Source organism: Macaca thibetana, chromosome 19 (genome assembly GCF_024542745.1).
Source record: "Macaca thibetana thibetana isolate TM-01 chromosome 19, ASM2454274v1, whole genome shotgun sequence".
In the NCBI taxonomy this organism is placed as follows: Eukaryota; Metazoa; Chordata; class Mammalia; order Primates; family Cercopithecidae; genus Macaca; species Macaca thibetana.
Window position 1 is genome coordinate 17,350,841 of NC_065596.1, and position 21,409 is coordinate 17,372,249.

The following is a 21,409-nucleotide window of genomic DNA, read 5'->3' on the forward strand; positions in this document are numbered from 1 at the left end:
AAGGGGCGGGAACGTTGGGATGAAATTTGTTCTATTTCCTTAAGGGGCGGGGCTAAGAAGGAGGTGGTTGCGAGTGGGCGTAGTCACTCGGGGGTGGGCGTGGCTATGTACAGGGGCGGGGCCATTGACAGGAAAAGATGCGCAGTGCTCCCCTAGTGGGCCGGTTCTATGGAGAAAGCAGTGCCACGCACAGGGGGCGTGGCTAGAAGCAAAAAAAATTGTTTCAAGGGGGCGGAGCAAGAGCCTGGGAAGTTAGTTTGAGGCGGGGCCTGCAGGGGGCGGGGCCTGCAGGAGCCGTGGTCAGGTAACTGGGCTGGGTTCCCACTAGGTGTGGTCTCGGAAGGCTGGGGCGGTGGCAATGTGGAGGGCGGGGGTGACAGCAGCCCCGAGCCCGCAGAGCCTCAGCTTCCGCCTGGTCCCAGCCTCGTGGGAGCCCCGCGGGTCCTGCCTAGGTGAGTGGAGCCCCAGGGCAGATCCAGAACCAGGATTATTGGGATGGGGCGTCCTCTCTTTCCAGGTGGGGCCATCGGCTCGCAGGGAGGATCTGGGGTAGAAGAGGTCGCCTCGCGAATGAGTGGGTCGTTGTGCATTACGCGTGTCGGTGTGCCCGGGCTCACCTGGGCGTGATCCCCTAAGTGTATTTCCTGTGCAGCACAGAAAGCCATTGTTTCCATTTTTGCCTGAGTGATCCTTTTAAACGGCGAATCAGATCGGGCTCCTCCTTTACTTAAAACCCTTGGGCAGTAGAGATTAAAATTCAAAGTCCACCAGTTTCTGCCCGGTCTCTCCTCCTGATCTCTCTAACATCGCTGCCCTCCTATCTGCTCCTTGCTCATGGTATTCCGGCTACACCAGCCGCCTTGATGATGTAAAATATAAAAAGCAAGTCCACCTCACCTCCAGGCCTTTGCCCTTACTGTACCCCTCACCCAGACGACTCCTCGAAATCTTTGCCTAACTGCCTCCTTCTGTACTGAGGTCTCAGTTCCAATGTCACTTTATAGGAGAGGTTGTCCTGTCCAGCCTCCTTTATCACATCTCCCTGGCTTATCACTTTCATTGATAACTCTTAGAAAATGGTCTGTCTTCTCCATTCATCTCGCGCTTGTTTGTGGTCTCTCTTGCCCAGCTGACTGCAAGCTCTGGAGGGTAGGGCGGTGCCAGGCTTTAATCTCCTTAGTCACTGTATCTCTAGGTTCTAGAACAGAGCCTGGTGCACAGCAAGTGCTCCAGCAATGTTCGTCCAATGTCAAAAGCGAGTCCTGCATACATCTGTGTTTGTATCGCCTGTGCTGGTGGTTCCCACCCTCCACATCCCTCCCCACACGTGGACACATGTTTATGATCCAACTGGAACATGAATAATTCCCTCTCCTCTCCCCATGCTTGGTCTGATGCCTGACTCTGCCCCCTTCTTCTCTTCTGTGCCCGAATAAATGACCCCAAAGGACTCAGAGGCAGGAGAATGACTTAGTTGGCCTTTGGCTGACCTATGGCCACCCTGTGTCCCCAAACTAACCAGAACCTTGCCATTGACTCAACTTCACTCTCACTAAGGGAGACACAAGGCAGGAACTTGGGGTTGGGAGACTCTGAGACCGAGGCTAGCCCTGGTCCAGGTGACAAACAGGAAGTGCAAAGGCATTCCAAAGACATACCTGGCTTCAGGTATGCGGCACGGGCAGCTGGCTCCCTGCCCAGAGCTCCTCCCCTAAAGCCACCTAGGGCTAGTCTGGGAACTTCCTGCTGACTCAGGAGACAGAAATTTCTCTGCAGATCCTACCAGACCCAGAAAACTTTGCAGGGCTGCGGGGAGAGCTTGCAGGAGAGTAAGAAGCAGATTATCTCCTTCTGGACCATCCAGAGAAATCTCCCCCACCAGACAGACACCTGAGACACACTGGCCCTGAGGCCTGTGAGATTATCAGGAAACTACCAAAATGTCTGAGATCTAAATTCGATCATCATGATGACCAAATATATGGGCTCTGAAATACAAGGACCTGCAAAGGCAACATTGCTGTTTGCTGACATTGCTACAAAATGTGACCTTCTAAAAATCTTAACCCTGGGTTACATTTCCCCCCCGAGATGGAGTCTTGCTTGGTCACCCAGGTTGGAGTACAGTGGTGTGATCTCAGCTTACTGCAGGATCCACCTCCCGGGTTCAAGCGATTCTCTCGCCTCAGCCTCCTGAGTAGCTGGGACTACCACCATGCCTGGCTAATTTTTGTATTTTTAGTAGAGACGGGGTTTCACTGTGTTGGCCAGGCTGGTCTCAAACTCTTGACCTCGGATGATCCACCCGCCTCTACCTCCCAAAGTGCTAGGATTACAAGAGTGAGCCACTGCGCCTGGGCCCGCCAGTGTTGCATTCTAAAGCAAAAAATAGGGGTTAGATTTGCACCTATCCTGAGAACCTCTGAGTGTGCGCATAGGTTGCCGAGAAGCCATGGACCTTTGTAAGTTAAATTCCCCCTGATTGGGATGTTTTTTCACCCAGTCACCTGGCACACTCCCCAGAATTCCTTCCAGACTTTACTCAATGAGACCTTCCCTGGCCACATAGTCAAAAATGTTCACCCAGCCTGGGCAACATGGCAAGACCCGATATATATATATATTTTAATATATATATATAAATTAGCCAGGCATGGCCAGGCACAGTGGCTCATGCTGGTAATCCTAGTGCTTTGGGAGGCTGAGGCAGCTGGATCACCTGAGGTCAGGAGTTCGAGAGCAGCCTGGCCAACATGGAGAAACCCCATCTCTACTACTACAGGCTCAAGCCTGTAATCCCAGCACTTTGGGAGGCCGAGACGGGCCGATCACGAGGTCAGGAGATCGAGACCATCCTGGCTAACACGGTGAAACCCCGTCTCTACTAAAAAAATACAAAAAACTAGCCAGGCGAGGTGGCAGGCGCCCGTAGTCCCAGCTACTCGGGAGGCTGAGGCAGGAGAATGGCGTAAACCCGGGAGGTGGAGCTTGCAGTGAGCTGAGATCCGACCACTGCACTTCAGCCTGGATGACAGAGTGAGACTCCGTCTCAAAAAAAAAAAAAAAATTTTTAAATTAGCCAGGCATGGTGTCACACGCCTGTAGTCCCAGCTACTCAGGAGGCTGAGGCACAAGAATTGCTTGAACCCAGGAGGTGGAAGTTTCAGTGAGTTGAGATCACACCACTGCACTCCAGCCTGGGCAACAGAGTGAGACTCGGTCTCAAAAAAAAAAAAAAAAAATTAGCCAGGTACAGTGGCCCATGCTCGTAGTCCCAGCTACTCAGAAGGATGAGTGGGAGGATCACTTGAGCCCAGGAGGTCAAGGCTGCAATGAGCTGTGATTGCACCACTGCACTCCAGCCTGGGCAACAAAGCAAGACCCTGTCTCAAAAAAAAAAAAAAAAGTGTTCACCCCAGCACCTGTACTTTCATTATATCCCATCCACGGTTTAGTTTTTTTGTCTAGAACTCACTCATGTACACCATCATCTAGTTCATTTCTGAAGTGCCTCTCCCCAGTAGAATGTCAGTTCCCAAGACCAGAGATTTCCATCGGTTTTGTTCAATGCTATGTCTCTAGGGACTAGAACAGAGCCTGGGACCCCATAGGTGCTCAATAAATGGGGGTTCAGTGAATTCATTAATTACATTTCTGCAAGATGGGGTGGCATGATGTCATCATCAGTCATGTTTCTTTCTTCATAAAAATTGCATTATATTTGGAACAGGCACGATGGTGACATCTGTCATCCCCACTACTTGAGAGGCTGAGGCTAGAGGATTCCTTGAGCCCAGGAATTCAAGGCTAAAGTGTGCTATGATCACACCTGTGAATAGGCACTGCACTCCAGCCTGGGCACCACAGTGAGACCTCTCTCTTTTTTTTTTTTTTTTTTTTTTTTTTTTTTTTTTTTTTTTTGAGACGGAGTCTCGCTGTGTCACCCAGGCTGGAGTGCAGTGGCGCGATCTCGGCTCACTGCAAGCTCCGCCTCCCGGGTTCACGCCATTCTCCCGCCTCAGCCTCCGAGTAGCTGGGACTACAGGCGCCCGCCACCACGCCCGGCTAGTTTTTTGTATTTTTAGTAGAGACGGGGTTTCACCATGTTAGCCAGGATGGTCTCGATCTCCTGACCTCGTGATCCACCCGCCTCGGCCTCCCAAAGTGCTGGGATTACAGGCTTGAGCCACCGCGCCCGGCCGAGACCTCTCTCTTTAAATGTAAAAAAAGTCTGGGTGTGGTGGCTTGTGCCTGTAATCCCAGCACTTTGGGGAGGCTGAGGCGGGTGGATCACCTGAAGTCAGGAGTTCAAGACCAGCCTGGCCAACATGGAGAAACCCTGTCTCTACTAAAAATACAAAAAATAATAATAATAAAAATAAATTAGCTGGGTGTGGTGGTGCACGCTTGTAATCCCAGCTACTTGGGAGGCTGAGGCAGGAGAATCGCTTGAACCCAGGAGGCAGAGGTTGCAGTGAGCCAAGATCACACCATTGCACTCCAGCCTGGGTGACAGAATGAAACTCTGTCTCAAAAAAAAAAAAAAAAAAGATTTGATGGAGCTGTCTCCAAAATTAAGAAGAGGATAGAAGAAGCTGACCCAGACACTCAAGCAGGGCTAATTATTCCCATTTTACAGATGTGGAAGACTGAGGCCTGTTGCAAGTGCAGAGCTCAGCCCTTGAACCCTCTGTCCCCAAGAGCTCCATGCAGGTGCCACAGGATGGAGAAGACCTTGCTGGCCAACCCTGGTACCACGGCCTCCTGTCCCGCCAGGTACCACCCACAGCACGGCCTCGGCACCATCTGGTGGGGAGTCTCTCCCACCCTTGCTGAGGACTCCTGGGTCCCTGGATGAGGGACTTAGTGCCAAGGTCTATTGGGACAGATGGCAGAGGGCTGGGGACTGTCTTGAAGGTTGGCTGGTTGGGGACTGTCACTATATTTAAATTATCACTTTCTTTGGGATGATGAGATTGGTGATGAAGCTTAAGGAGAGTCCTAATGCCCCCCAAACCACTCTTGGCTCAGGCTGTCTCTCCCTCTGAACTCCATCTACCTCCTGGTATTTCCCTCTAAATCTGAGGCTCCTGAGCCAGGCACGGCAGCTCACGCCTGTAATCCTAACACTTTGAGAGGCCGAGGCAGGTGGATCACTTGAAGTCAGGAGTTCAAGACCAGCCTGAACAACATGGTGAAACCACATCTCTACTAAAAATACAAAGATTAGCCAGACGTGGTGGTATGCGCCTGTAGTCCCAGCTACTTGGGAGGCTGAGGCAGGAGAATCTCTTGAACCCAGGAGGCAGAGGTTGTAGTGAGCCAAAATGGTGCCACTGCACTCCAGACTGGGTGACAGAGTAAGACTCTGTCAAAAACATAAATAAACAAACAAATAAATCTGAGGCTCCCACCTCCATCTGAAACTCAGTTGTCACCTCCAAAAATTCTGGGACCCTGAGCATCTAATGAAATCATGAGAAGCAGTATAGCTTAATAGTTAAAAGCCCGGGCCGGGCGCGGTGGCTCAAGCCTGTAATCCCAGGACTTTGGGAGGCCAAGGCGGGTGGATCACGAGGTCAGGAGATCGAGACCATCCTGGCTAACACGGTGAAACCCCGTCTCTACTAAAAATAAAAAAAATTAGCCGGGCATGGTGGCGGGCGCCTGTAGTCCCAGCTGCTCGGGAGGCTAAGGCAGGAGAATTGGTGTGAACCCGGGAGGCGGAGCTTGCAGTGAGCCGAGATCCGGCCACTGCACTCCAGCCCGGGCCACAGACAGAGACTCCGTCTCAAAAAAAAAAAAAAGTTAAAAGCCCATAATCTAGACCCAGACACCCTAGGTTCAAATCCAAACCCTACAACTTATATTGTGTGTGACCTTGGGCAGGGTATTTGACCTCTCTGGGCCTCAGTCTCCCCATCTTTAACATAGGGATAGCAGGCCAGGCATGTTGGCTCATGCCTGTAATCCCAGCACTTTGGGAGGCTGAGGCAGGAGGATCACTTGAGGTTAGGAGTCCCAAACCAGTCTGGGCAACATAGCAGAACTCTGTCTCTACAAAAAAAAAGAAAAAATACAAAAATTAGCCAGGCATAGGTGGCATGTAACTGTTGTCCCAACTACTCAGGAGGCTGAGATGGGAGGATTGCTTAAGCCCAGGAGGTCAAGGCTGTGGGTGAGCCATGATTGCTCCACTGCACTCAGCCTGGGCAATCGAGAGAGACCTTGACTCAAAAAAAAAAAAAAAGGCTGGAAAAAAAAATGGGCCAGGCATGGTCACTCGTGCCTGTAATCCCAGCACTTTGGGAGGCCGAGGCAGGTGGATCACCTGAGGTCAGCAGTTCGAGACCAGCCTGACCAATATTATGAAACCCCATCTCTACTAAAAATACAAAAAATTAGCCGAGCATGGTGGCACGTGCCTGTAATCCCAGCTACTCAGGAGGCTGAGACAGGAGAATCGCTTGAACCTGGGAGGCAGAGGTTGCAGTGAGCCAAGATCGTGCCATTGCACTCCAGCCTGGGCACCAAGAGTAAAACTCCATCTCAAAGAAAAAAAAAGAAAAAAGGTATAATAATACCTACCACCCTTGTTACAGGAATTACAGGAGTTAATACCCTTTACATTTAAAGCAGTGCTTGACATATAGTAAGGGTTACACGTGTGTCTGCTACATCTATTATTCAGTGCCCAGACTCCACATTCACCTCTACTTTGCCTCTCTCTGGGGTCCTGGCCTTTCTGCCTGCTGCCCCACACCATTTTTTTTTTTTTTTTTTTTTTTTTTTTTGGGACATGATCTCGCTCTGTCACCCATGCTGGAATGCAATGGCTCCGTCTCGGTTCACTGCAACCTCTGCCTCCTGGGTTCAAGCAATTCTCCCACCTCAGCCTCCTGAGTAGCTGGAATGACAGGTGCACACCACCACGCCCAGCTAATTTTTATATTTTTTGGTAAAGACAGGGTTTTGCCATGTTGCCCAGGCTAGTCTCAAACTCCTGATGTCAAGTAATCTGCCTGCCTCAGCCTCCCAAAGTGCTGGCATTACAGGTGTGAACCACTGTGCCCCACCCTTCCTACCCTATTCTGACACCAGCCACCACAGCTAGCATAAGACTGCTTGCAAATGTTTATAAAAGAGGGGGCCCCAATCTGGAAGCATCCAGCTAATGGCGTCTCTTGAAGCCATATTTGCATAACAAGCCCAGTGCATTTACCAAATTGGATGTTGCATCGGTCAGCATCACCTAGTGGCTAGTTACAAACATTCCCAATATATCACCAGCTAAACACAGTCAATATGTTAATGTCATAGTCCAAGGTGGTTGAGAAGTGGAGATGCAAAGCTCCATAAATCAGTCGGGAGCCAAGTGTATCATGTAGTTCTGTCATCCCTCAGGGCTTTGGGGATATCAGCTGACAGATAGGGGACAGAACCTACAAGACTGTGCAGGAGGGTTTTATGGACCAGGTCTGGATATTTCCCATAGCCCTTCTACCCCACATCCCATTGGCCAGTTATCACATGACAACCCTAGCTGCAAGGGAGCCTGGGAAATGTAGTCTACATAGGTGCCAGCAGAATAGGGGACAGAACTTGGTGTGAAACTTCCCAGTCTTTGTCTGCCACAGAAGTTTCACTGGGGTAGCTTTTCTTGGGTGGTGGGGGTGATGATGGGGGGAGACACCATTAACCACTGCTCTGGGCTCATTCTTAATTCCTCTGCCCCCTGACCTCCATCCACAGAAGGCTGAAGCTCTTCTTCAGCAAGATGGCGACTTCCTGGTTCGTGCCTCTGGGTCTCGTGGGGGCCACCCCGTGATCTCCTGCCGCTGGCGGGGCTCAGCCCTCCATTTCGAGGTGTTCCGTGTGGCCCTGCGTCCCCGGCCAGGCCGACCCACAGCTCTCTTTCAGCTGGAGGATGAGCAGTTCCCCAGCATGCCCGCTCTGGTTCGCAGTTATGTGACAGGCAGGCGCCCACTGTCCCAGGCCACAGGGGCTGTGGTCTCCAGGCCTGTGACTTGGCAGAGGCCTCTGCGACGCAGCTTTAGCGAGGACACCCTGATGGATGGCCCGGCTCGGACAGAGCCTCTCAGGTACTCACAGTCTCCCTGCCTCCTTAAGAACACCCAGCACTCTCAGGGTTTTCCAACTCAATGGTTGACTTTCTTTTTTTTTTTTTTAGACTGAGTCTCACTCTGTTGCCCAGGCTGGAGTGCAGTGGTGTGATCTCAGCTCACTGCAACCTCCACCTCTCAGGTTCAAGCGATTCTCCTGCCTCAGCCTCCCAAGTAGCTGGGATTACAGGAGTGCACCACCACGCCCAGCTAATTTTTTTATTTTTTTGTTTTTTATTTCTTTCTTGAGTCAAAGTCTCACTCTGTTGCCCAGGCTGGAGTGCAATGGCACGATCTCAGCTCACTGCAACCTCCGCCTCCCGGGTTTAAGCGATTCTCCTGTCTCAGCTTCCCGAGTAGCTGGGATTACGGGAGTGCACCACCATGCTAGCTAATTTTTCGTATTTTTAGTAGAAACAGGGTTTCACCATGTTGGCCAGGCTGGTCTCAAACTCCTGACCTCAAGTGATCCACCTGCCTCGGCCTCCCAAAGTGCTGGGATTACAGGCATGAGCCACCACGCCAGGCTAATTTTTTGTATTTTTAGTAGAGACAGGGTTTCACCCTGTTGGCCAGGCTGGTCTCAAACTCCCGACCTGAAGTGATCCACCCGCCTCGGCCTCCGATAGTGCTGGGATTACAGGTGTGAGCCACCGCGCCTGGCCTTGGTTGAGTTTTGAGGCCCGAACGTTTTTAGTTGTGGGGGAGGAGGTGGAGATGTCGTGTGCATCGTAGGATGTTGAGCAGCATTTCTGAGCTCCATCCAACTAGATGCTACTAGTCGTGACAACTAAAGATGTCTCCACACGTTGCTAAGAGTCCCCTGGACGTAGGTCACCTTGGGTGGTTGAGACTCACTGGTACAGAGTAACTGGACACAGGGTTTTCCAGATATTGGTGAGGGACACTCTGCTTAGGTGGGGACTACAGGTCTCTCCCACTCTGTCCCCCAGGGCAAGGAAGTGGAGCAACAGTCAGCCTGCAGATTTGGCACATATGGGACAGTCAAGAGAAGACCCCACTGGGATAGGTGAGTGTCTACCAGAACGGCCTGTGGTTCAGGGATTGGCTTTGCAACTCACCACCTAAGAGATCTTAGTCAGGTGCAGGAACCTGTTGGAGCCTCAATTTCTTGCTTTAGAAAATGATGACAATCGCGATGACTTGAAACACTCAGGGACTTTGTGGGTGCTTAAAATGTGTGTTTACAAGGCTGAGCACAGTGGCTCATGCCTGTCATCCCAGCACTTTGGGAGGCCGAGGCTGGTGGATCATTTGAGGTCTGGCCAACGTGGTGAAACTCCATCTCCACTAAAAACACAAAATTAGCCGAGCATGGTGGCATGCACCTGTAATCCCAGCTACTCGGGAGGCTGCAGCAGGAGAATTGCTTGAACCCGGGAGGCGAAGGTTGCAGTGAGCCGAGATGATGCCACTGCACTCCAGCCTGGGTGACAGAACAAAACTCCATCTCAAAAAAAAAAAAAAAAAAAAAAAACAAAAAGGGTGTTTACAATTATTCCAAGGAGCTGTACCTGTTCTGACCACAGCTTACCTTGCTAACAACTTCTGCTACATACCCTCCTCATGCTAGTCACACAGCCCTCCTTGCAGTTGTTCGAACCCTCAGGCTTTTATTCCTGCCTTGGGGCCTTTGTACTTTACATTTCCACCAGTGACACAAACATTCTCATTCCCCTAATTTTTTCCTGAATGGCTCCTCTCCATCCAGGGTAAGTTCCTCAAAGCAGTTGAGTCTGACAGTCTTACCTAAAGGAAGACTCACCTGAATGCCCCCTCATGCTCCTTTTTTCCCATCCTTCTCCCAACCCCATTCAACATGAGCCCTTCCTGCATCCCAGGCCCTGCACAGAGGGCTAGGATACATCAGTGAACCAGAGAGAGACAAAAATCCCTGCCCGGTGGGAGCCAACAGTCTATGAAAGGACAACAAACCAGGAACCACAGAAATAAGGCAATTTTGTTTGCTTCAAGGTGAAAATCAAAACACAGTAAGGGAAGGCCAGGCACAGTGGCTCAGGCCTGTAATCCCCAGCACTTTGGGAGGCCGAGGTGGGTGGATCACCTGAAGTCAGGAGTTCGAGACCAGCCTGGCCAACATGGAGAAACCCTGTCTCTACTAAAACTACAAAAATTAGCCGGGCGTGGTGGTGCACGCCTGTAATCCCAGCTAGTCGGGAGGCTGAGGCATGAGAATTGCTTGAACCCAGGAGGCGGAGGTTGCCATGAGCCAAGATCACGCCATTGCACTCCAGCCTAGACAACAGAGTGAGACTCTGTCTCAAAAAAATAAAACATAAATAATAAATAATAATAAAACAGCAAGGGAAGGGTGAGGTGGCTCAGGTCTGTAATCCTAGCACTTTGGGAGGCCGAGGTGGGTGGATCACTTGAGGTCAGGAGTTCGAGACTAGCCTCGCCAACATGGTGAAAACGCATCTCTACTAAAAAAAAAAAAAAAAAATTAGCCAGGTGTGGTGGCATATGCCTGTAATCCCAGCTACTCAGGAGGCTGAGGCAGGAGAATTGCTTGAACCTGGGAGGTGGAGGTTGCAGTGAGCCGAGATTACGCCACCGCACTCCAGCCTGGGCGACAGAGTGAGACTCCGTCTCAAAAAAACCAAAACAAACAAAAAACAGAGTAAGGGAGATAGGGACTATAAAGATGGAGATGTGTATTGTAATTTTATTTTATATTTGTTTGTCTGTTTATTTGTTTATTTATTTTTGAGATAGAGTTTTGCTCTTGTTGCCCAGGCTGGAGTGCAATGGCGCAATATCGACTCACTGCAACCTCCACCTCCTGGGTTCAACCGATTCTCCTGCCTCAGCCTCCTGAGTAGCTGAGATTACAGGCATGTGCACCACGCCCTGCTAATTTTGTATTTTTAGTAGAGATGGAGTTTCACCATTTTGGTCAGGCTGGTCTTCAAACTCCTGACCTTAGGCGATCTACCTACCTCGAACTCCCAAAGTGCTGGGATTACAGGCGTGAGCCATTGCACCCAGGCAAGCAATTTTAAATAGTAGACAGGAAAGGCCCCATTGCAGAAAAAAATAAAATTGAAGGAAATGAGGGAGGGAACAAGGTGGATAACTGGGGGATAACCAGGCAGGAGGAAGAGGCAGTGCAAAGGCTCTCGGGGCAGAACAAGAATTTAAGCTGTTAGGCCGGGCGCAGTGGCTCATGTCTGTAATCCCAGCACTTTGGGAGGCCCAGGCGGGCAGATCACGAGGTCAGAAGATCGAGACCCTCCTGACTAACACGGTGAAACCCTGTCTCTACTAAAACTTCAAAAAACTAGCAGGGCGAGGTGGCGACGCCTGTAGTCCCAGCTACTCAGGAGGCTGGGGCAGGAGAATGGTGTGAACCCGGGAGGCGGAGCTTGTAGTGAGCCGAGATCGCGCCACTGCACTCCAGCCTGGGTGACAGAGTGAGACTCCGTCTCAAAAAAAATAAATAAATAAAATTTAAGCTGTTCATTCAACCAAAAAATAAGTGGGTAGCTGGGCGTAGTGTTGCACCCCTGTGGTCCTAGCTACTTGGAAGGTTGAAGCAGGAGGATACTTGAGCCCAGGAAGTCAAGGCTGCAGTAAGCCGTGATTGCACCATTGCACTCCAGCCTGGGCCACAGAGGGTGAGACCCTGTCTCAAATTTTAAAAGAAAGAAGAAAAGAAAGGGCCAGGTGCAGTGGCTCATGCCTGTAATCCCAGCACTTTGGGAGGCCGAGGCAGGCGGATCACGAGGTCGAGATCAAGACTATCCTGGTCAACATGGTGAAACCCCATCTCTACTAAAAATACAAAAATTAGCTGAGTGTGGTGGTGCCTGTAGTCCCAGCTACTCAGGAGGCTGAAGCAGGAGAATCACTTCAACCTGGGAGGCAGAGGTTGCAATAAGCTGAGATGGCGCCACTGCACTCCAGCCTGGTGACAGAGTGAGACTCCGTCAAGAAAGAAAAGAAAGGAAGGAAGGAATGAAGGGAGGGAGGGAAGGAGGGACAGATGAGTGTAGCTGAAGCAGAGGGAATGAGGGGAAAGTCAGAGAGAGAGACCCTGGGACTCAGATTGTGAGGATTTTTCAGCTACAGTGAGCACTTTGGACCTTAATTAACTCAGAGTGAGCCAGGCACTGTTGGATGGTTTCAAGTTCCTAGAAAAGAGCCTATTCAAAGGCATGGTAAATACAGTCTCCCAAAAGTCTTAGTACAGTTTTAAGTACTAATAGTCCAGGAGGTCAACATGCCACCAACTTACAAATGACATCATTTAAAAGTTTAGGATGAGGGGAGGGGACTGAGAGGAGGGATCCAGTAGGTGCAGCAAAAACCACCATGGCACACGGATACTCGTGTAACCAACCTACACATTCTGCACGTGTATCCTGTTTTTTGTTGTTGCTTTTTTGTTTGTTTAGAAGAAATAAAAAAGAAAAAAAAGAAAAAGAAAGTTTAATAAGCTTGGTTTCTTTGATACTTATCTGAGTGTCATACCATACATGGTTTGGTTGTGAATTTTGTATACTTTCTGCCTCTCTATAGATATCTGTATTAATTATATATATTTATATAGATATATCTATGGAGAGATATTATATATATTATCATAAAAAAGAAAAGTAAAATATCTATCATATATAAATGTAATTATATATAATATATAGGGCAACATTATATATTTAATGTTAATTTTGATATACTTAAGTATATATTATATATTTATATAATATATAGATATCTATCTGTATAGATATGACATAGAGAGATATATCTATACTTAATTATAGATACATAGATATCTTTTTTTTTTTTCGAGATAGGGTCTCACTCTGTCATCCAAGCTGGAGTGCAGTGGTGCAGTCATACCTCACTGCAGCCTCTGGCTCAAGTGATCCTCCCACCTCAGCCTCCCAAGTAGCTGGGACCACAGGTGCATGCCATCATACCAGCTAATTTTCTAACTTTTTGTAGAGACAAGATCTTGTTATGTTGCCCAGACTGGTCTGGAATCCCTAGCCTCAAGCGATCCTCTCACCTTGACTCCTCCCAAAATGCTGAGATTACAGGCATCAACCACCACCTTCATCCTTTCCTTTGAAAAAAAATTTTAATTTCGTGGGGTCACTGCTTACCATCTTTCAGTCAGAGGGGCAAAAACAAAGAATTCAAATTTAAAATGTAGTATTCAGAATTCCTAGGGTCAGGCAAGGTGGCTCATGCCTGTGATCCCAGCACTTTGGGAGGCCAAGGAGGGAGGCTTGCTTGAGACTAGGAATTCCACACCAGTCCACCAGTCTGGGCAACTGAGTGAGATCCCATCTCTATAAAATAAAATAAAATTTTTTAAAAAAGAATTTACAGAACGATAGAGATGCCAAAGTTTTCCAACCATGTGTAAGCATGTTAGCATTTCTACTGTTGAGGTTGTTGAAATTCAAAACTGCCCCTGGATAGGTTGGGGTACCCCATTATTGGAATGAGTCGATGGATCAGGTGGGTAGTAGCCCATGAAGCTCTCACCCCCGCCCATTCAGCAATCTTCTCTGTGTATTCCCATTGACCCCTCTTGTATGATCTCCAGAAGCCTTCGCCACGCCCGTATCTGCCTTGCCCCGAACGGGCAGTGACCCCGTGTTGCTGAAGGCCCCTGCTCCCCTGGGAACTGTTGCCAACAGTCTCAGAGCCTCCGATGGGCAGCTTCAAGCCAAGGCACCAGCGAAGCCTCCCCGGACACCCTCCTTCGAACTGCCTGATGCCTCTGAACGTCCCCCAACGTACTGCGAGCTGGTGCCCCGAGTACCCTGTGTCCAGGGAACATCCCTGAGCCAAAGCTGCCCAGAGCCAGAGGCCCCATGGTGGGAGGCCGAGGAGGATGAGGAGGAAGAGAACAGATGTTTTACAAGACCACAGGCTGAGATCTCTTTCTGCCCCCCTGATACCCCCTCCTGCCTCCTGGGCCCCCAGAATCGGCCCCTGGAACCCCAAGTCCTGCATACTCTCCGTGGCCTGTTCCTGGAACACCATCCTGGGAGCACTGCCCTTCACCTGCTATTGGTAGACTGCCAGGTGGGTCACCTGCTGAGATGCTCCTCCCCAGGCCCAGGGCAAGACCCCACCATACCTACATAATCACACTTCACCTGACTTCCCCATTCCCTTCCGCAGGCCACAGGCCTCCTGGGAGTGACCAGGGTTCAGCGGGACAACATGGGGGTCTCATCTGGCCTGGAGCTGCTCACTCTTCCCCATGGATGTCGCTTGAGGTTGGAACTGCTGGAGAGGTGAGCCAGCCGCTTGGAATCTTGGCTGGGGAAGGCCAATTCCCCCCGACTTCCGAAAGTCTCCAAACAGCTCCCCACTCATGGTTCCCCAGGGAAGAAGGGAGATGGGGCAATGCCACATCCTATCCCCCCTCACCCCTGCATTACAAACCTCCCCACTGCCCCCAGACCCTTGCCCTCCGCTTCTGCAGGCATGAGACACTGGCGCTGGCCGGGGCACTGGCAGTGCTGGGCTGCTCGGGGCCGCTGGAGGAGCGCGCAGCCGCACTGAGGGGCCTGGTAGAGCTGGCGCTGGCGCTGCGGCCAGGGGCAGCGGGGGACCTGCCCGGGCTGGCTGCGGTCATGGGCGCCCTGCTCATGCCCCAGGTTCGTGGGGAGCAGGGAGTGGAGGAAGCTGGAGTGCGGGTGACTGGGAAGACAGGAGAGGAGGCATGCGCAGGTCTCTTCTCCCAGGTGTCCCGGTTGGAGCACACGTGGCGCCAGCTCCGAAGGAGCCACACGGAGGCTGCGCTGGCCTTTGAACAGGAGCTGAAGCCGCTGATGCGGGCTCTGGATGAGGGCGCTGGTGAGTGAAGGTCTGGGGCTTGGCATCCTCCGGGGGCCCAGACCAAATTTAACAGAAATCTTAATCTAGTCCTATGCCCTGTTCCTACATCAGTTCTAGGCCCTGCCCTCCACACGGGACTTGTTCCTAGGGCCACGCTCCCTTACCAGCCTTGATCCCAGCCCCTTTCCCTAGGCTCCGCCCCTTCGCCATAGACCCCGCCCCCCATACGGGGCTTGTGATCCTGGCCCCTGTCCACAGACCCCGCTGTCGCTCAATCCTAAGCCCCGCCCTTGCATCTGTCCTAGGTTCCATCTCTGCCCCATGCCCTATCTACAGCCCCAAACCCAGATCAGACCCTCCCCCTCCGCAGGACCCTGCGACCCCGGCGAGGTGGCGCTGCCGCACGTGGCACCCATGGTGCGCCTGCTGGAGGGCGAGGAAGTCGCGGGGCCGCTGGATGAGAGCTGCGAGCGGCTGTTGCGCACCCTGCACGGGGCGCGTCACATGGCCCGGGACGCACCCAAATTCCGCAAGGTGGCAGCCCAGCGCCTGCGAGGTGAGCGTTCCCTCTGCTCTGTACTGCAGACTTCAGATCCGGCAAGCTCTGGCCGGACCCCCAAACCCAACCTGTCCCAGGAAGGGAGCCTCTCGCCACGCCTCCCGGAGCCCCACCCAAACTGGGACGTCTCCACTCCAGGAAGGTTCTCACCCCAAGCAAACGCTGCTTCCAGCGGTATTGATAGGAACAGGGCCGTCTACCTCAAAGCGGGCTGTCCTGCCCCCAGAGCCACCTCCGCGAGTCCCCACTCCCCCTTCCCACCTAGAACGATCCCGCACCCCAGGGATCTCGATCTCGAGGAACGCCCTGCTCCCTCCAAACGATTCCTCCCTCCTATCCTAGGGCAGCCCAGCCGACAAGATCCCCCACCTTCCCCGACAACCTGGGATCCCGCCACCGGTGCAGCCCCACGTCCAGGCACAGCCCCTAAGGCGGGACCCCCAGGATCTGGCACCTGGAACAGGCCACCCCCTTGCACTCTAGTAGAGCCCCTCAGGCACCCCACCCCCATTCCTGCAGAGGGCTGGAAGCCCCCTCCCCTCTGACCCCGCCTAGTCATCCCGCAGGTGGGGCAAGTCCCTCCCGGGCCGCTGTTGGGTCAAAGTCCTCAGGGGAAAGGCAGGTGCGGGAGGTTGGGAGGGGCGAGGCGGGCGCCTGGGCCCCGCCCCCAGCCCACCTGACCTTGTTTCCAGGATTCCGGCCTAACCCAGAGCTGAGGGAGGCCCTGACCACCGGCTTCCTGCGGAGGCTGCTCTGGGGTAGCCGGGGCGCGGGAGCTCCGCGCGCTGAACGCTTTGAGAAGTTCCAGCGCGTCCTCGGCGTCCTGTCACAGCGCCTGGAGCCTGACAGCTGAGAGCGCAGACCCCTTTCTTCACACCCGGGACCCCCAGGTTTTTGAAGACCCCGGAAGAGACCGAAGGAGTCGTCCCAGGCTCCTCACGTCCTCAGGCGGAAACCTGCCCTGTGCCTCACAGCAGAGGTGGGGAGGGCAGTCAGGGTCATCCGGGGCATGGTGAACATGTGACCTGCAGATCTGGCATCAGAGGCCAGAGTTCAAATGTGACTCCGCTTCTTAAAAGCTGTGATTTCTAGCAGATCACTTCACCTCTCTGTGTCTGCCTTTAACAAAATCATGGCTGTGCAGCAGCTCAGGCCTGTAATCTCAGCACTTTGGGAGGCCGAGGCGGAAGGAAGGCTTGAGGCCAGGAGTTCAAGACCAGCCAGGGCAACATGGTGAGACCTCATCTCTACAAAAACTGAAAAATAAAAAACTTTTACAAAATGTAAAAGTTGAGGCTGTGTACTTTCTAAGAATTGTGGCTGGGAATGAGACCGCAGGTGGAGAATGCCTGGCACACAGTAGGTCCTCAATAAGTGCTACCCATTCTCAGAAGCTGCACTGCATTCAGAAGGGATGAAACTTGGTGTCCCGGCCGGGCGCGGTAGCTCACACCCATAATCCCAGCACTTTGGGAGGCCGAGGTGGATGGATCACTTGAGGTCAGGAGTTCGAGACCAGCCTGGCCAACATGGCAAAACCCTGCCTCTACAGAAAATACAAAAAATTAGCTGGGCGTGGTGGTGTGCACCTGTAATCCCAGCTACTTGGGAGGCTGAGGCAGAATTGCTTGAACCCGGGAGGTGGAGTCTGCAGTGAGCTGAGATTACGCCACTGCACTCCAGCCTGGGCAACTGCGTAAGGCTGTCTCAAAAAGAAAAAAGAAAAAGAAAAGGAAACTTGGTATCCTTCTCCCTACCTGAGTCCCAAGCAGACACCCACTGACAATGATATAGGCCAACTTCCAGAAGGGGGCAGGGTTGACCCAAGGTGTGCCCAAGATCACCTTCCCTTCCTTGTTCCCTGTGTGGCCTGTAAGAAACGTGGTGTTAGATCCTTCCAGTCCCAGTATCTAAATCCTCTAATAAGGCACCGACTCCAGGAACTTTATGTAATTTCTTTTTTTTTTTTTTTTTTTTTTCCATTTTTGTATAAAACAAAACGGCCGGAGCCGAGCGGCAGGAAGAAAAGATGTAAAACATGAGTATGTACATCAATGGTGGAACGATGGTAGAAGGCACAGCGGGTCCGTCCGGAGTGACAGGTGGAATTGGGTTGGGGATGGAGGGGGCAGCAGGTTACACAGGTCTCAGCCAAAGCCACGGGGTCAGAAATAAAGTGCATAGGTCCTGGGGCCCCCCGTGGCCCAGAAGCAGCAGCCGACAGCCCCCCGTCTTCCCGCCTCTGGCAGGGTTCAATTGAGTGTGACTCGCAGGTAGGAGGTGGGCACGTAGCCCTCGCCTCCCTCTTTCCGCCTGACCCGGGTCCAGCCGTCCCCTTTGTCTTCTTCCATAAGACTGAGGTCTTCACCCTCGGCCATAGAGATGGTGCCCTCGCTGGACCCTGTGATGGGGGTGGGGGTGGGCCCAGATCTGCTTTAGGCAAATGTATTATTTTTATTTTTTATTTCTGAGACTGAGTCTCGTTCTGTCGCCCAGGCTGGAGTGCAATGGCGCGATCTCAGCTCCCTGCAACCTCCGCTTCCTGGGTTCAAGGGATTCTCCTGCCTCAGCCTCCTGAGTAGTTGGGATCACAGGCGTGTGCCACCGCACCTGGCTAATTTTTGTATTTTTAGTAGAGATGGGGTTTCAACATGTTCGCCAGACTGGTCTGGAATGCTTGACCTCAAGTGATCTGCCTGCCTCAGCCTCCCAAACTGCTGGGATTACAAGCCTGAGCCACCCGCCCAGCCCTGCTTTAGGCAAATTTAAACTGAACCTAGCTATAGACACTGCCGCCCATCCCCGCCAAGCCCACTCTGGCCATTCTTACCTTCAAAGTGGTAGATGGCCACACAGTGACCTATGGGCGATGTGGGTTCCTCCTCGAAATCCTCATCAAACTCCGTGTAAATGGGGGTATCCTGGCTCTCTTCTGAGGGAGGCTCTTCAGAGCTGTTTGGGGAGAACTCGGCAGATAAAGACACGCCCCCCTGGGACCCTGGGAACAGACTCACTCTGGCGTCACCCCTCACCTCTCCTTGGTGTCTTGTGATCCGCTGTTGCTGCTGCTGTCTGGTGGGGCGCTAGCAGGGGGGTCGGGAGGCCGGGCGTGCCGGCTCAGGCTGTCTCCCCGGTTGCTAAGGACTCGACTTTCAGCTTCTGCCAGCCACGCCTGGGAGGAGGGGACAGCAAAATCGTTCCAGGGCAGAGCTCTGGGGTCAGCCCACTCTGGACTCAGAGGTTCCCTGACATCACCCCCGCACAGCCAAGGCTGTGATGGAAAACAGTTGGAGACCCCCAGCTCCGAACACCTCCCCTCTCCCCGACCCCCCGACCCCACCCCTACCCCCACCCGGCAGTGACTCAGCCAGGCACGCTGGCTCCCGCCACTCCCCAGGGTCTTTTCTGACCTCATACTTCTGCACGTCCAATTTCAGCCGTTCGATGTTGCTCAGGGTTTCAGCGATCTGGGGCTCCAAGCTGGCAGGGTCTCCCATCTGGGGTGTCTTCTCATAGACATCCTTCATTTTCTTTAGGGCTTCCCTATGACAAGGGAGAGAGGCAGACAGGAAAACATAGCTCCTTGTGAGCTTTTTTGTTGCTGTTTTGTTTTGTTTGAGTCAGGGTCTTGCTCTGACTCCTTCCCCAGGCTGGTGTGCAGTGGTGCCATCATGGCTCACTGCAACCTTGACCTCCCGGGCTCAAGGGATACTCCTGCCTCAGTCTCCTGAGTAATTGGGACTACAGGCCCGCATCACCACACTCGCCTGATTTTTTTTTCAATAATTTTTAGTAGAGATGGGGTCTGGCTATGTTGCCCAGGCTGGTCTCAAACTTCTGAGTTCAAGGGATCCTCCTGCCTCAGCCTCCCAAAGTGCTGGGATTAGAGGCATGAGTCACCAGGCTCCATGTGATTTAACAAGCAAAATACAGGAGTTTTGCATCAAGGAGCAAATAGCAAGGCATGACAATGGTTGAGGATGCAAATACTAGTGCCCGACTGCCTGGGTTCGAATCTCAGTTTGAGTATTTCCTAGTTGTGTGAGCTTGGCTTAAATCATTGAACCCCTGATGCTGTTTGCTTATCTTGGAAATGGAGATAATGATCCAACTATCTCATGTGGGTCATTGTGAGGATTAATACAATGCCTGATACCTAGTAAGTCCTCACTATTACTCATATACATATTGAGTACCTACTGCATACAGGTACTATTCTAAGCATCAAAAATATAACGCTGGGCTGGCCACGGTGGCTCACATCTGTAATTCCAGCATTATTTTGGGAGGCTGAAGTGGAAGGATCACTTGAGGCCAGGAGTTCAAGACCAGCCTGGGCAACAGTGTGAGACCTGTCTCTAGTAAAAAATTAAAACAATTAAAAAAAAAATTAAAAAAAACGAGGGGAAGGAGGTGGTGGGGAAAAAATAAATAAATATAACACTAAACAAGACAGGATCTTAAGTCTGCATGCAATCTCTCAGGAAAACTTGAGAATTCGAATAAATCCATGTACACTGTTTAGAATAGTGCCTAGAATACAGTAAGTGACTAATAAATACTGTTATCATTATCATTAGTTTCTCATCCGTCTCCTCTATGTCTGTACATACAGATAGTCATGACTATAATAGACCTTTGGAAAAGACCAGATCTGAGCTCAACTTCCTTCCAGTTATTTTTTATCTTTTTCTGAGACACAGTCTCACTCTGTCACCCAGGATGGAGTGCAGTGGCGCAATCTCGGCTCACTGCAACCTGCGCCTCCCGGGATCAAGTGACTCTTGTGCCTCAGCCTCCAGAGTAGTGGGACTACAGGCGCACACCACCATGCCTGGCTAATTTTTATATTTTTAGTAGAGACAGGATTTCCATACGTTGGCCAAGCTGGTCTCAAACTCCTGGCCTCAAGCCATCTGCCTGCCTTGGCCTCCCAAAGTGCTTGGATTACACGTGTAAGCCACTGCACCTGGCCAACTTCATTTCCAGTTCTAATACCTGACCCATTTTACAGATGAAGAAACTGAGGAATTAAAAGGTGAAACAAGCTGCCCAAGACCTCAGAGATGAAGCTGGAAATCAAGTTCAGTTTGTCGTGACTCTAGAACATGCACCCTTAATCCCTCCACCGTAGAAACCCAGGAACTAGAGAGTTCTGAATGGAACTTTACACCAATAAAAGCCATTCTGTCCAAGAGGTTACATGCAAATGGCAAAATATAACTTGGCTGCCTGTTTGCAAGTGGCAAACGTCATTCCTATTATGTAACAGAACTGGGAAGAGGATTTTGTTGCTTGGAAAGAGTGAGTAAAGATTTTTTTTTTTAATCTGGCAGATTTTTTTATTGTGAATATTTTAAGTGTTTGAGCTGTTAGATAACCATAGGCTGCTTTTTTTTTCTTTTAGCCAATTAATGTGGTGAGCTAGATGGATACATTTTTGGATATTGAACCATCTTTGCATTATTGGGATAAAACCCAACGAATGGTGGCTTTTTTTTCTTTTTTTTTGTTTTTGTTTTTAAAAAAATTTATTTGGGTTTTTCTTCTTCTTTTTTTTAAGAGATGGGGTTTTACTGTGTTGCCCAGGCCGGCCTTGAACTCCTAAGCTCAAGCGATCCTTCTACCAAGCCTCTCAAAGTGCTGGGCTTATAGGCATGAGCCACCACACTTGGCTAATGTATTATTACTATTATTATTTGAGGTGGAGACTCGCTGTATCACCCAGGCTGGAGTGCAGTGGTGCAATCTTAACTCACTGCAACCTCCACCTCCCAGGTTCAGGAAATTCTCCACCTCAGCCTCCCAAGTAGCTGGAATTACAGGCGCGTGCCACAATGCCCAGAGAGTTTTTGTATTTTTTTTGTTTGTTTTTTTG

At 51.3% G+C, this 21,409-nt stretch overlaps 2 protein-coding genes across 9 annotated transcripts in view; one reads left to right on the forward strand and one right to left on the reverse strand.

The window, feature by feature from the left end:
* Nucleotides 1–249: 249 nt before the first annotated feature.
* Nucleotides 250–16,820, forward strand: SH2D3A (SH2 domain containing 3A). 5 transcript variants are annotated; one of them, XM_050770350.1, is made up of 10 exons: nucleotides 250–452; nucleotides 4,640–4,776; nucleotides 7,753–8,102; nucleotides 9,077–9,153; nucleotides 13,726–14,210; nucleotides 14,310–14,425; nucleotides 14,617–14,791; nucleotides 14,879–14,990; nucleotides 15,343–15,528; nucleotides 16,224–16,820. In XM_050770350.1, exons 2-10 carry the CDS (start codon nucleotides 4,708–4,710, stop codon nucleotides 16,382–16,384), a joined length of 1,731 nt encoding a protein of 576 aa, XP_050626307.1. In that variant the 5' UTR covers nucleotides 250–452; nucleotides 4,640–4,707; the 3' UTR covers nucleotides 16,385–16,820. The 5 variants fall into 5 exon arrangements, with proteins under 5 accessions (XP_050626307.1, XP_050626306.1, XP_050626310.1 ...); XM_050770349.1 differs by having other exon boundaries at nucleotides 15,874–16,307; XM_050770353.1 differs by lacking the exon at nucleotides 16,224–16,820 and adding an exon at nucleotides 15,879–15,961 and having other exon boundaries at nucleotides 316–452.
* Nucleotides 16,821–17,469: 649 nt separating this feature from the next.
* TRIP10 (thyroid hormone receptor interactor 10) overlaps nucleotides 17,470–21,409 on the reverse strand; it is a 550,254-nt gene continuing 546,314 nt past the window's right edge. For all 4 annotated transcript variants that reach the window (XM_050770331.1, XM_050770333.1, XM_050770332.1 and 1 more), the window contains 4 exons: nucleotides 18,942–19,074; nucleotides 18,564–18,703; nucleotides 18,362–18,483; nucleotides 17,470–17,932 (listed from right to left, as the gene is read on the reverse strand). In XM_050770331.1, coding sequence (XP_050626288.1) covers nucleotides 17,784–17,932; nucleotides 18,362–18,483; nucleotides 18,564–18,703; nucleotides 18,942–19,074 — 544 coding nt within the window. In that variant the 3' untranslated portion in view covers nucleotides 17,470–17,783. The remainder of the gene's footprint in view (nucleotides 17,933–18,361; nucleotides 18,484–18,563; nucleotides 18,704–18,941; nucleotides 19,075–21,409) is intronic.

Coding starts and splice junctions, on each gene's coding strand:
- SH2D3A (XM_050770349.1), top strand. CDS start 4,708: ATGCAGGTGCCACAGGATGGAGAAGACCTTGCTGGCCAACCCTGGTAC. Junction 8,103..9,076: donor GCTCGGACAGAGCCTCTCAG/GTACTCACAGTC, acceptor TCTGTCCCCCAG/GGCAAGGAAGTGGAGCAACA. Junction 9,154..13,725: donor AGAAGACCCCACTGGGATAG/GTGAGTGTCTAC, acceptor TATGATCTCCAG/AAGCCTTCGCCACGCCCGTA.